Source organism: Periophthalmus magnuspinnatus, chromosome 14 (assembly GCF_009829125.3).
Source record: "Periophthalmus magnuspinnatus isolate fPerMag1 chromosome 14, fPerMag1.2.pri, whole genome shotgun sequence".
Classification (NCBI taxonomy): Eukaryota; Metazoa; Chordata; class Actinopteri; order Gobiiformes; family Gobiidae; genus Periophthalmus; species Periophthalmus magnuspinnatus.
The window spans coordinates 24,671,727-24,687,514 of NC_047139.1; the positions used below are offsets into that span (position 1 = coordinate 24,671,727).

General features: G+C 37.1%; 1 protein-coding gene across 1 annotated transcript; it reads left to right on the forward strand.

Annotated features, from left to right (window-relative positions):
• The first annotated feature begins 492 nt into the window (after positions 1 to 492).
• Positions 493 to 15,540, forward strand: akap10 (A kinase (PRKA) anchor protein 10). Its single transcript, XM_033977875.2, has 15 exons — positions 493 to 751; positions 2,197 to 2,244; positions 3,727 to 3,912; positions 5,870 to 6,352; positions 6,582 to 6,680; positions 6,761 to 6,845; positions 7,220 to 7,343; positions 7,943 to 8,079; positions 8,159 to 8,303; positions 10,040 to 10,207; positions 11,918 to 12,027; positions 12,685 to 12,767; positions 13,793 to 13,845; positions 13,943 to 14,035; positions 14,355 to 15,540. Exons 1-15 carry the CDS (start codon positions 730 to 732, stop codon positions 14,358 to 14,360), a joined length of 1,842 nt encoding a protein of 613 aa, XP_033833766.1. The 5' UTR covers positions 493 to 729; the 3' UTR covers positions 14,361 to 15,540.
• Positions 15,541 to 15,788: the final 248 nt, after the last annotated feature.

Here is a 15,788-nt window from a genome sequence, read left to right on the forward strand (position 1 = left end):
AAAATATGTGTTAAGATAAATAAAAGATCTAGCATTGTTTATACCTTTAAACTGCTGCTAACAAAATATTAGAGGTGTAACTTTTCTGGTACGGCATCAGTCACCATGGAGATATTACTACTTTTCCTGGAATGTTCCACAGTACAATATTAAACTTATGTAATATGACTTTATTCAATTATGGATATATCAACTGGTAACTATGAGCGGGGTCTCCTTTCTACAGATCTGACTTGTAATGTCTTGGTCCGATGGCACCACTTTCTTGTTTCCATAAAGATGGCAACGTTTAATGCATTACAGTGTGGATCATTCAATGCAAGTTTTTTATTATCACGTTTACATTTATGTATAATACTTTTGCCAATACTGTATATTATTGGATATATAATGCATCTGTGCTCATAAATCTATCTCTGGATTTCTCAGATCACACTCACACTGCATTCAAACTGCGCCCTCTTGTGGCCACAGCCCTCTTCACACACCATTTCCCACAATGCTACTGCCGCACTGTTCCGGAAGTAAGGCGTTTATTGACAATATGGCCGCGGAGCTGGGTTTGGATTCAGAGAAAAATCATATTTGACAGCACTGACGGGGCTGAAGTACCAACCCATGATCGGGGCTGGAGTTTGGGGACAGATGCAGTTGAATGAAGACTCCGGTGGTTTTAGGTCATGCTTTCACTGAGCTGAGAAAAATCCCCGAGTCTGAGCGCCTTCCGTCATGTCGTTTTTCAAGAGGAAAGGTAAGGCAGCTCTATGGGACAAGGCTGCAGCGTCAAAGGCGGGTTTGTCCTTAGATAGCATGTAAATAAAGCCATCCAGATTACTGCAAACTCAACAAGGCCACTGTAGTGTTTAAGTAAAGTCTGCCGCTGTTTCCACTGCTGCTGCTAAGAGACTGTTAGCTTAGCCCTGGCCTCGCACTGCTCACATCTCACTTAGCAGAGATTGAAATCCAGACATTGGCACCGCTTAAATGGCAAAGTAATAAGCCAGTTTAACAGCTATTTAGATTGTGTAGCTTATATAAAGAGATGCCACTTTGTTTGGTCTTAAGTTGAATGAATGGATGAGCATCAGAGCTAGCACAAACTGTGATTTACTGGATATTCTTTTGTTGCACCTAAACACGTAGGTCTGTTTTCTATCCTATTTTATTACACTGATCTAAAATTTTCATTCAGGATCAAATGATGAAATCGTTTGCAATAGTATGACAGGCACCTATTGCTATTCCAATCCCTAAAACTAAAAATCCTATGTTGTTAGTACATTTGAGTTTAAATGCCCTCTATGTTCCACCACACTCAAGAACTTGTCCATTTTTTTTCTCCTATTTGAGTTGGTCATCCTAGGGACTACTGTCAAAGTAAAGGTTTTTACTCTTGGAGGCAATATAGAGCAATGTGTGGCCTTCCTTTTGTAGAGCTTGTGTTTGAAGCAGCTGACACAGCAGGACTCCCAAATGAGGAAACAGCTACAGTCCAACACACGGCTATAGGGAGACTAAACGACAGGAAACATGTGCATTCTTGTGTAGATAGTATCAAATTTCCAGTCAAAAGACAGGCTTTTCATGTTATTAAAGTATGTATGATGGAGTTATGTCATGTATTGGCATTGTATGATTTCCATGTAACTAGATTCACACAACTATGCAACTTATGATTATTTTAGTAATCGACTAATCGGCAATTATTTTTTGATTAGGCAACTAGTAAAACAGTTATTTCTTTTGTACTTTGAGATTTTCAGGCCTCATGATAGAGAAAATTTATGATTAAAGTATATTATTGTTAAAACTCTGAAATACTTTCTTTTTTGACACTTTGATTTAATTTTAGCACTGTCTTTGTTATAAAACATCTTTGGGCATGTGTTTTGGCATATGATTACAATTATTTTAACTGTTGACTAGTTACTTCCGATGAATCATTACTTTTCATCCACTGCAACAAATTATAACTGTATTAACACCTCCGTAACCTGCAACTGTGACAACATGAACATAGATGATGTTGGAATTTTCCTCCAAGGACAATAGTATCTATGTCCTTATGATGTCATTGTGTAACTACATACAGCTCCTCTCTGCATCTCAAACCCCTTGGTCCCACCCTTTATTGTATTTTGTGATTCATCATACCATTGTTTATTTTTACAATGATGCTCTCATCTTTCTTTTCAGCCAAAACCAAAGAACCAGAGAAAGTGACAGATGCTAAAGTGAACAGAGGTGAGTATTTACATATTCTTATAATCTTATAATATATAATCTTAATTGTTGTATTAATCTACTTTGTCACATGATCCAAAATTATGACCTCGAGCTACTAAAAAAAACAAACAAGGCGTAGTCAAATAAATGTAGAAGACGTTTTTTCTCTCACCCTGAGGCCTCTACACACTGGGAGCTCTTTCAAAATCTGCACTCAAAAGAGCTTTTCATATCAGTCACTCTCTAAGCAACAAGATCATGGCATGATTCCAGTTTTTTCGCTGTCCAAAATCGTTATGAATTAGTGGAAACAATATAGCCGTAATATATAGTTATAAGTCTAGCCGTAATAAGTCTAGTTAGTTGTAGTGCAGGTCCCTGTCAAGTCAATATTTTAAATCAAAACTGAAGTAGTATCTGTCTGAAATGTGACATGTAAAGTCACACAAGTCCCAGAATTTTGGTTGTGTGTTCTCTAGCTCAGTGTTTTCCAAACAGGGGTATGTGGGCATGTAGCTGGATGTAGTTGGAATGATTTCAGATTTTAAAAAGAGGTGAAACTGACTACTGTTAGAATATAACATTAGCAACAAATTGAATATCCTTAAGAATGTTTTCTCATTGGAAAATGGTTGACATTGGTATCATGAAAAGGCAAAGGCAAGTTTATTTGTATAGCACAATTTGTACACAAATAATTCAAAGTACTTTACAGAATAAGAAAGACATTAAAATCGCAATACAAACAAATCAAAACATAGTCACAAGTAATCATCGTAAAATTAACATTAAAAGGGAACAGTGCAGAATAAACACCTTTCAGTCATATGCAGCTAAACAGAACCATTTTGAGCATGGATTTAAACATTGTCAAAGTAGAGGCCTGTCTCACATCTTTAGGAAGACTGTTCCAGGTTTTAGCTACACAAAACTGACGCGTTGAGTCTCCATATTTAGTCCTGAGTCTGGGCACCAGCAGAGGCCGGTCCCTGAAGTCCTCAGAGTGTGAGATGGTTCATATGTCAGAGATGTACTTTGGTGCTAGACCATAGGGAAACTTGCACACAAGCAGAGCTGCTTTAAAGTCTATTCTTTGAGCCATAGGAGTCATTGCAGAGACCTGAGCACAGGACTTATGGCCTTGTACTTCCTGGTTCTAGTCAGGACCTGAGCACCAGTGTTCTGGATGTACTGCAGCTGTCTTACAGCTCTTTTGGAGAAACCAATGAGCAGGTCATTACAGTTACATGAAAATATACCAGAAATATAATGACAAAATAACAACATTTATTTATCTAAATATTCAGAGTGTTGGCCAGAGATTACACAAAAAAAGTTGGGAACCACTGTTCTGAAAAAATACACTTTATATTTGATGAACTACTACACCAGTATCAAATAAGTCAAATGTCAAGCATCAAATAAACTGCAATATTGAAAAATGGCAATGTTTTCCTGTCATATAACCCTAATTTGCATATATTTCTTGCCTGCCTATAGCACCAGTCAGTCCACACTCTCCTTCTCTGGGACTGAAAAACCACAATACCCTCCATGACGTGGCAGGACCCAGCCATGTGGCCATCAATGCCATCTCTGCAAACATGGACTCGTTTGCCCGGGGACGCACCGCCATCCTCAAGAAACAGCCCAGCCACATGGAGGCGGCGCACTTTGGAGATCTTGGTACATGGCTACAGTTTTAAAATAAATTGCTGCATTTTGTCCCCTTAGAATGACAAGGTTCTATGTGGTGTTTTCTTGAAATTTACTTATTCATATATTCTTGTTCCTGAATACCTAAACCTATATGGGAATACACTTAAAGATTTTGTAATTTTTTTAGGTTTATAGGAGAAAAAACCCATTTCCCGATTCCATTGTGTTCTATGAGGGATCAGAACTTTAAACCTCAGTATCTCAGAACTGCCCAGTATGCAGATAGAACCTTATAATTCTATGGGGACATTTTATATCTCAGTTGTAAAGAATAGATTAATGCTGATTGGCTGTGACTTCCCTTTCTGGTTTGAAAAAGCTGGTCTAAAACTGTGCTACTGGACAAAAGATATATTATGAATATGAACAACATGCCAAAGTATTTGTGAGATAGGAATAAGTTTGATTTTAATTTAAATATCTACTTCCTCCTTTCACGTTTTAAAAATCAGGCAATCCCACTTTATAGTCCTTCCTCATTCCAAATAATTTTTCTGTCATTATTAGTGTTTCAATATTTGCCACACCTCTATGTGGCTACAGTTTCTTGGAGCAGACTTGAGTCTTCTGTGACAGTAGGCGGAAAGTGAAAGGAATCAGAAAATACCCTAAAATATCTGAAAAACCTAAAGGAGATATTCATGGGCTTTAGCTTCCTGTTATATGCTGCCCTTTTGAGGATGGTTGACAATTCAAAAGATATTATTTTGTTTTGAATTGCCAATTGCTATGCCAACCGTCCCAACTTTTCAACCCATGAATAACGTGTCATGTTTTATTTCCATGTGATATTAAATGACAAAAACTTGCGGGCTTTGCTGTAAACGGTTGTGGGTTTGTGGAGATTTTCCTTCAGACGTCTTACATCACAACTGTGCACCACATGTCTTATGCAAGTGGGAAACACTTGTTAATTAATCCTGAGGTGCTGGGACTGCTTGCTTACAAGTAATCAAACATTTAGTCAAAGAACATTCACAATAGAAAACTCTGCTGTTTTCATCAACAGTGCACTATAATTAGATTTCATACTCATGCTCAATGGATGCAGTAGATTTGTCATTCATTGAAATAGTTTGAACTGCCCAGACAAGTTGTTCAGAGAATAGCGGGTGAGTCAAATGTGGAGGAACCTGTGCTGCAGCCTACCCAACAAACCTAAACCAAATAACACTGTGCATCTGGTCTGGATAAAACACACCAATAAGTTTAAAAAATATCTGTTGACTGGTTCAACTCAAGAGCTTTAGAAAAATGTTTCATTGAGCCTATCATTTTAAAGATTTCTTTTGTCCTCATAGCTTTATTAGACAGTGTGAAATAAGGAGAGAGGTTGGTAGACATTTAGCAAATGATAATATTAACCTACATTTAATAGCCTAGTCTATACAGATTCAATTTAAATGATAAGATCAGTCATATTCATTATTTCAGGTAGTATGGAATTGTTGGTAAGAATCCTTTCTGTATGTCGAGAATAGACTGTGCCGACAGAAAGTGGACACTGGACTGCTGGGTGAGTGGGAAGAGAAAATATCCAGAAGAAAATAAAAAGCACGTTCACCTCAAGACTTAATCTAAACCTCAAAGGATGCGCAGCTGCAGTTTAAGAATCATTCACAAAGTTTGTCTGGGTGAAACCATCTGTGAAATTGCATATTTCAAAGTCATCATTTCAAAGGAGGCTGTAAACGTGGAAGCTGAAAATATATTCCTAAGGTGAACTTCCAAAAGTCAGAATTGCTTTGCATGTTATGCCAAGATAATTTTATATAAAAAGCAGGCAGCTAGGTATCATGAGAGGTAGAATATTATTTTTAATTTAATGAATTTTTTTTATTTTATTATTATGCTCAAATAAACAATATTCATTCATTCATTCATTCATTCATTTTTAATTTAGTATCATTTGTGTTTTTTGAAGGTCATTCCAGTGTGAACTACCAGCCACAGGAGACCCGCTCTCGTCTGTCAAAGACCGTGGACCAGGTTCTTCGGGACAATGTGGCGATGCCGCACTACACTCGGTTCATGGAGCTCCGAGGAGCGGATCACCTGGTCCGGTTCTGGCAGGAGGCGGAGAGTTTCCGCTCCACCAGCTGGTCGCAGGTCCGCGCTCACAGTCTGAACTCTGTTAAACACAGCTCTTTAGCTGAGCCTGTCCCCACCTCTCCAGAGTCCTCTGACCCCTCAGAACTGGTGCACGCTAACATACTAACACACCAGAACAGCAGCGACAGCCTCACGGAGCAGTGGGAGCGAAGAGGCTCCTCCAGCTCAGACACAGGGGTGAGACCAGGCACCCCTCGAGCTGAAACACCCAGCAAAAACATCTCCAAAACAGGCACTCCATTCAAGGGCCAGGCCTCCAGCACACTACGGGACCTCTCTGACAAACTCATGAAAAGTAGGCTTTCAGTCTTTCATTGACTTAAACACAGAATGAGAACTACTATCTGTAGTTTTTCAAAAAATCTTTTCGTGTAATCCTGATATTAAGATTTTAGTAACTTCTACTGTTGTTATTTGTGTGATTAGAGAGAGTATGTAGTGGTTACATTAAATAAAACCTTTCTCAGCACAAGGCTCATAGTCATGTCACATGATTCCTAAACTGCTCATGTGTGCATTTTCAGGTATAGAAAAAGATGCTGTTACAATCTTTACTAAGTACGTCTCTCCTGATGCTGCACGACCCATCCCCATCACTGAACAAGTTAGAAACGACATTGTTGGTCAGTAACTGTGACATTACCTTGAAATAGTATGTTGTTTTGAATAATACTTTAAAGTATGTTTTTCTTCCCATTTATAGCTAAAATATGTGGTGAAGATGGCCTGGTTGATCCCAACAGTTTTGTCATTGCACAGTCTGTTGTCTTCAACATTATGGAGCAACAGTGAGTAATTTGTCCTCATATAGATGTTATTGCTTTGCCTGAAATGTTCCACAATATGGCATTAGCTTGATCTGTTGTGATAATTACACGTTTTTATTACCCTTTGAAAAACACTTACTGTGAGTGGTGTCGGCTCTTCTCAGATCTGACCTTTTAAGTTAGCTGGGTGATGTTTAATGCCATACTGTTGAACATGCCATGCAAAGCAATAACATCTTCACTGACTCAAGCAGGTGACTGAGCCTTCACTAGGAAAGAAAAGTTACATAGTGCAGTTAATAGCCAAAGTCCTTTTGGCATTCAGATTGGAGTTGTCTTTTGTAATTTTATCTCTTAAGGTTCACACTGACTTTGCCTTTGTCCTTTCATTACAGGCACTTTAGTGAGTTCCTGTGGAGCCACCATTTCTGTAAATATCAGATTGAGGTGTTGACGAGTGGCTCTGTGTTTCTGGCTGACATCTTATTCTGTGAGTCAGCGCTTTTCTACTTCTCAGAGGTAAGTGAGCCCTGGGATATTTACTGCATCATATGTTTTAGACAAAATTGCAATTTGAGTTGGCTCTGTTATCAACTTGTAAAGGCTGCTGTAATTTAGACAATAGAAAGTCCTCTGCAAAGAACAAATTATAGAAACCTTTGAGTTTAGACCTCTAGTTTATCAGTTCATATTTTAGTCTTTTCTCAAATGTTAATCCTCCTGGAGTTGATTACAATGTGCACTCTAAGCAGAAATGTACTATTTAAACACGCATTGCAAATCTAATTGCAATACTAGAAAAAGCTAATTCTTTCAGCCATAATATGTTGTCTTTTCTTTTCTGTAGCTATTCACTTTCAACTTTTCAGATTATACTGTATACCCTATATAAGCACAGAACTCAAAACATAATATAGTACGGTATATACAGAGGAACTGCAGAGTAGTTTCATTTGTCAATCTATTTGTGACTATAATTAATTACATAAAACACAAATGTTGTAAAACTGCATTTCTTGGAGTAAATGTTAATTACTATGCAATTAATGTTTTTTTTAAAATACAAATGCATTGTTAGAACTTCACCAACCTACCTTTAAAATCTTTTCTAATTACAGTATATGGAAAAGGAAGAGGCCATGAATGTGCTGCAGTTCTGGCTGGCTGCAGACAACTTCCAAAACCAGCTGGCTGCTAAGAAGGGCCAGTACGATGGTCAGGAGGCTCAGAATGACGCCATGATTCTCTACGACAAGTATGACTTCAGCAAATACAAAAATGCTCTTGATAAATTACTATACAAATACAAATAATTACATGTTTTTGTCCGACAGGTATTTCTCACTCCAGGCCACAAACCCACTCGGCTTTGATGACTCAGTGCGAATGGAGATTGAGTCTAACATATGCAGAGAGGGAGGGCCTCTACCTGACTGCTTCACCACTCCACTCAGACAAGCCTGGACTACTATGGAAAAGGTCTGTATATGCACCTCACATAAGTGCATTGAATAACAAAGTATAGATTAATTAATGCATCAGTGAGTGGGTGGGGCTTATTAGTCAGAGACAATGAGATATAAATAAAACTAGTGGAATCTGGAATAGTTGCTCTGGCAGCAGTGAAGGTCATATTGTGACTGGAAGCAGGGCCAGAAATGTAATAGATTAAAGGCCTTAAATTGATAATACAATGGTAGTTTTGAAGTCTCAGTAATGCTGTGTCAGGCTGTATCGGCTGTGTCGGCCAGGACCTGTTTCCACTGAATTATGAAAATAAAGATGACATTAATAATATTATTATTTATGCATTACTGAATATAGATTTTTTCACACTAGTATAGTTGAACATGGACATTAGATGAAGCACAAATACAAAAAAGACAAATCAGCAGTGAATTTAAAGAAAATTGTTACAACATGTGCTCTCCTTATTTTCTACATGAGTTCTATTACTGTAGGTCGCTATGGCAATCATTCTTCGACTTTTATTATACAGGGTGCCCTTTACAATAAAAATACAAAGGGAATTGAAAATAATTAAATGATAATTAAAATATTTTAATCAGACATGTTCTGTTGTACTCAGTGGTTTCCAAAGTTGTTGTTTGTTTTTTTACCTCAATACACCTTTAGTGGCATGAAGCACATCAAGACGGGACTGGATTTCTTGCCATGTTCACTAGAATAGCCTCATCAGTGGTTGAAGTTGCATCTGTTGCATCTTTTGCTTTAGTTCAGTAATGTCCTGTATCTTTATTCGATACATGATATCTTTAACATAGCCCCATAAAAAGCTGTTCCTCAGTTGTTCTTGGTTGCCCACTTCTCTATCTAACAGTGTTCCTGTTCATAAATTTCTTGTGCCATGCATGAATTGACAGATGTGATAGTGGATTTGTCATACTTTGTTCTGTAGTATGTGTCTGCATATCCGATTTTGTCTCAATAAACCATGATACACATTATGCCTTCTCTTGAGGAGTAGCCACTTCTTTGGGGTTCATTCAAAAGGATGCCTCTTTAATCAACAGGATGCCTGCCATACAAAAATACAATGTGATTAAAACTTTTATAACCACTGAGTACAATAGAACAAATCTAATTAATATATCTTATCAATTGTCTTTGCAATTATATTTTAAAATTGTAAAGATACTTTATGGACATCTCATTGGTCAGAAGGAACATCATTCCCTCAGTAATTGGTTGAGAAAGGGCTGATGAATGAAAATCCACTGCATTTCCAATATGGAACTTATTATCGTGTGTTCTGAGCTGCCGTGATGACCATCTATCCAATTTGATCCCAGAAAGATCAACTGATGAAAGACAGATCAGAAATGCTGTGATGTGTGGTAGCCCTAATGTTATGGCTGATCAGTTTAATGTTTAATGTTTAGTAGAAAAGTTTCATTGACTTCACCAGGAAAGTGTGGAGTGTTTTAAAATGGTATTTTATAGAACTTTGTTAATTGGTATTTTGTGTTATTACCTGCATGACTGCTCCTCTTAAACTTTGATCTTCTAAAAGGTTTACAAGTCAAATTCCTGATAAATTGGCCTATTACTGTACTGACAAATGCGGTGGCCTTAACTCAATGTAATTGAAAGGGAACAATGTTTAACTCACAAAAAGGTCAGCAGCAAATGTTAGGCAACACAAAATAATGAGCATCCTATTGTTTTGTCTAAGCACAAGTTTCACTGTCCAGGTCTACATGCCAGGCTTCCTCTCCAGTAACCTTTACTACAAATACCTGAGCGACCTCATCAACTCTGTGCGGGCAGATGAGTTTGTTAATGTGGGCTCTTCGGGTCAAAGCGGAGCAGCCGACAGCGAGCGATCCAGTTCAAATGCCAATGAGAGCTCCCAGACTCAGGTGACCCAAACTCAGACCTCATGCTCTTACCCTACAGGGGGCGCCCTCACTCCCCTGACATTTACAACTGTTACATCTTATTACATGTTGTTGGGCGTGTTCTATCAAAATGACAACTGGATTTGATCAGGTCAAATCTCAAAAGTTTATTTCCCTGACAGTTACAATCTAATACAGTACCCGGGGTCAAATGATCTATCCCATGTATGTGCAGCAGGCGGTCTGTCTGCCTTTCCCTGGCCCCAAAGAATAAAAATGTAACATGCAACATGAATATGCAAATATTATGTTGAGCAGGTAGACGCCTTGATCCCTCCTTCCAGCCTCGTTCACCTCTCCGAGCTGCACCGGTCTGTTTTTCGGCCTTGAGTCCGCTCCGGCCGCCTTATCTCTGTAAAGGAGTTTCTACAAAGCACCAACTGTCTCCCACAATTCACATCTCACAATGTTGCCTTTAAAGTAGGACCGTTATAATGAGTGAATAGTTTCAGTGTTAGAATATAGTGTTTGTTAGGCATACTTCAAAAGGATACAACATTAATGAATAATTTCAGTGTTAGTATATCAAACCCGTGCTCAAACTTTTATAAAACTTTTACTAACTTTTATTAACTTTTATAAAATAGTGCTTGTTAAACAACCTTCAAAAGGATACAATACTCAAAGGATATATGAATTCAGTATAAAAAAACTATATATGTATATGTAATGCACCTAAAAAACTTTATTACTTGACATACCCTTCAATGTACACTGAATTCACTTCACTTCCTGGGTGGACACGAGCAGATATGAGCTGTTTACCCATCAACCATAATGTTATCAAGGGCCAACAAGTCCAAATCGCACAATAGTTGATGATTAGACTAATAAAAAATAATAAAAATAAATGACAACATCTATTTTTAACAACATCTATTTTATTTATAATCACACCTGCACCTGTTTTTAATGGACTTGTGTAGTTACTTGATTTGTTTTTGTTTTGTATTTTTCTGTGTTTTAACAGTGAGCTTATGAAGTACTTTCATTGAGCTCTCACTATATCTATATCTATATCTATATATATCTATATATATCTATATATATATATCTATATATATATATCTATATATATATCTATATATATATCTATATATATATATCTATATATATATCATATATATCTATATCTATATATATATATATATATCTATTTATCTATATATATCTATATCTATATATATATCTATATCTATATATATCTGTATATATATATATATATCTATATCTATATATATATCTATCTCTCTCTCTCTCTCTCTCTATATATATATATATATATATATATATATATATATATATATATATATATATATATATATATATATATATATATATATATATATATATATATATATATAGATATAGATATATATATATAGATATACAGATATATAGATATACAGATATATAGATATACAGATATATAGATATACAGATATATAGATATACAGATATATAGATATATAGATATAGATTTAGATTTAGTTAAACTTCCTGATAAATATGCTCCTGTCCCTGCATTTTGGATGGAATTCAATGTTGTTGCCAGGTTAAGGTTTTCCGTTTAGAAATCACTGCTACTTTTACTTTTGTACATGTCATATGCACTTTGGCAATTTTGCTATTAGCCATGGCATAACATGTTGTGTTTCTGTATTTTTTCAGCACGGTGCTAAGAAGGCAGCAATAAAGATCCTGAAAAACTTTGATGAGGCTATAACGGTGGACGCTGCCAGCCTGGACCCTGAGACACTGTATCAGAGGCCTTATGCTGGGTATGTATCCAGTTTAACAGTGTGCTACATATGTCATGTTTGTATAGTAGAAAGATAACAGATTACAATTATTAATTTATGAGTTGGGTTTTGTATTGGTTGTGATCTGAGAAGCCATATGTACAAAAAGACTGCCTGATATTTTAACCTCTCCAGAGACTCTGCAATCAAGCAATGTTTTTATTAACTGTCAAAAACATCAAGGTCAATTATTGTTTATGTGGATTGTCCTTCATAAATACATTCAAACTTCTGTGTTTCTGAGAGCAGTTATCTCTACAGTAGAAGCTTGTCAACAGTGAGTGGTGACCCGTAATGTATGTAATAACCAGCAGCTGAGTAGATAAATGAACTATAATGAGAGACAATATGAATATGAGGACTGCTTTGAGAAAACCGTCAAACATAAACTTGTCCCAACACTTTTTAACCAGTGTGTACTTGTATTTATCAAAGTGAGTGGTGATCCGTAACCTGATAACCAGCAGCTGAATAGACAGATGGGTAGTATAGTGAGTGACAAAGTGCTGTTCTGGCATAGTTTTAAATAGCTGTTATAGAATATTCTAACCATACAAACAGTGTCTACACATACTAAGCACAGCCCTGAGGCACAAGTCCATTCCTCTTCTCTTCTTTGTTCTTGTGCTTCTTTAGAAAGATGACATTTGGGAAAGTGAACGAGCTCGGTCAGTTCATCAGAGAGGCCGAACCTGAACCAGATGTGAAGAAATCCAAAGGTACAATAAGCGCACTATTTTTTCACCCTGTCATACTGATTCCTTGCGGTGACATCACACAGGGGGTGTACCTCTTGCATGTCTATGGCGGAATGCACAGCTGTTACCATGGTGACACAATGCACACATTAGCAAAGACTGGCTGATGTGTCAGGAGCCTCTGATCATTACCAGTATTCATGGTCCCGTTTAGGTGTTTTATTTTCAACAAAAAAGCTAAAAAGTGACTGATGCTCACTAACTTGTGACTATAATTTTATTTTAGAGGGACTTTTTAGCGGCACAAATCAGCTCACCTGTTGTAGTTCCATCTAAGTTACTTTGTTATGGTCAGATTGTGTTACAACAAAGCCCAGATTAAAGTCTAATTTGAGTAACTGAGAATCAGACATAGCAGTGCCTACAGTTAGCATCACACCCCCAGGGAATGTTGATGATATCAGCTACACAGTATCAATACTATACTCATTATTCTGCCTGTCTGAACCCTCAAACTGCAATATCGTCTCATTCCACATGCAGTGAAAAAGCTCTAACTCTGTGGAATATAAATCTCATGTAGTGGCTTCCTTCACTCCAATAACAGCTCAGAGCCTACTAAAATATTTAAGAACTTTTTCTCCACTGATATTAAATCTGAAGGTCTGTGATAGGAAAGCGCTGTCTATGAGAGTGCTGCAGGCTGTTTAGAGGTTTAGAGGTAGAATAGGAGTAATGACAGCCACAAAGGGAAAGGGCTCTTATTGTGCCATTTCCAGGCCTGGGTCAATAGAGAGCTGTTGCTAAATGAACATCCACATTTCTTCATATTTAAAAAAAGATTATTTTCTTTTAGTTTACCAAAAGCCCAAAGGTGATGAGTTTTTCAATGGTATCGTTTAAAGAGTTTAACACATTAGATCTCAAAAGCAGAAGAAAATCCATAAACATGTATCTTAACCAGTGTGAACTTGTATTCATTAAACAACGTGACTTTGTAAGTAAAATCTGTGACTCTGATGTTCATTTTTGTGTTTTCTGCTCAGGGTCAATATTTTCTCAAGCCATGAAGAAGTGGGTTCAAGGCAACTCTGATGAGGTGAGATGATGGTTAACTTCACTGACATTGAGTAAACTGACACCAGTTTGTTGGTAGAAGAATGAAAGGTTTTCTCTTTGTGATTGCTGCTTTTAAGGCCCAGGAGGAGATGGCTTGGAAAATTGCCAAGATGATTGTCAACGATGTTGTACATCAGAGTAACCATGACAGCCCTGTCAAGTCCACAAAGGTATAGCCAGTCAACCTGTTTTTCATCGTGTAACAAAAGACACTGCAGGTTAATACAATTTAATACCACACATGTTGAAAAACTGAATTAACTTGAATATATATATTGTTTGAAGTATTAGCCAATTTGCAGCTGTTTAATGATTATAGATGAGGTTGATTTAATGAAATAATTTCAATATTAAGGATATATTAGCTGATTTAAGGTACTATTATATGGGTGTAGGGCTGAGTGGCTGGCTAACAAGCTCTAACTAATAAGCTATTCTTGTTAATGGAGTAATATAAGAAAATACATATTTTCTTGTATCTGTTTTCAGCTATGACCTCCAATGAAGAGCCAAAGTCACTCCAAAAACCAGAAAGAAACTCCACATCTGCTCACAGCTGCATCACTCCCAAATTAAAAAGGCATTTTATCTCTTTAACCTTGCTCAGTCTCTGATAGTACTGTGTGCAGCTTTGAGTCATGAAGAAACTCTTGAACACGATAAAGGTACATGTGAATGTGATCACAGGAGTCACCTTCATGATGGACTAAACATAGAGCCAGCAGAGCTAGGACCCTCGCTGTACTGTAGCCATGTTAACTAACTGGAGTCGGACTGGAGGATGTTGCAGTAGCGTCGCATCCGCAGCTTTTTATAACCATTCCGTTTTTAGATGACGCAGCCACGCCGCTCCTGGAGCAGATACAGTTGCTGTACAGTTTTTGAATATGCACCTGCCTCCCCTCAGCCTTCCCCTGAACTAGTTATGTGAGGCGTACTCTTTTGGCCGTGCTGCAATCTGGACAATAATGAAACGATGAAGATAATCAGATGCTGGCCGGGCTGGCCATTGAACACTTTCACAGAGCATTGAAGAAATACTCCCTATTGAACTAAGTGCTCTAATTGTAATTGACAATTGAAAACAAGTTTTGTGTCCTAAATGTTCTAAAGATGTATGTACATTTCTGGTTTACCCCCAATAACTCTGTTGGTCTCCTTTAGTGATACAGTGACAGTCTTTGTCTAAACCCCATTGAAACAAACCTGATTGATGACTGGGAAACTACAGTCACTGAAGGTGTCTTTTATCAAAGCCTTATAATGATGTGAAACCAGAACAAAAACCTTTGGTACTATGTACCACTAATGTTTTCTGACATGTATGTGTACTTAATCTATAATATATTTAAAATGTGTATGATTTAAATACATATATGTTAAATACAAAAATGTTTTTATTGACAAGTTGCCACTGCTTAGACGCGCAGCTCTTTGCTTGGCCAAAGGGAGGCAGTGTTGTCTATTTTCACATGCAGGAGTCAAACACAAGACAAATACTGGCCAAAACAATGGATGCAAAACAAGACAAGGAGAATATAAACTTTTGATATGTGGTTATGTCCATGGAATTATTCCAAATTATTTTACACGTATTAGAATTATCTTTATTTTACTACCAACAAAGATTGCGTCTGCACGTTTTCTCTAAAGTGGGCTGTATGGAGAAAGCACGCCCCAGTGCACAAAGTCATCTAATTATGTGCGTGTGTGACAGACCAAATACGATGTAATGTTCATTAAAAATGTAAGGCGCTATACGAGGTGAAGGATGAATGTCAATTTACGGAGTTTACAGAGAACCGGAAACGCATGTTTTGCTTTTGTGCAGTGATTTGCTTTACTTTGACGTAAATAACCACGCAGTTTACTTGGTGTTTATCCGCAAAGGGGCGCATCCATGTGATGAGATATTTAATCATT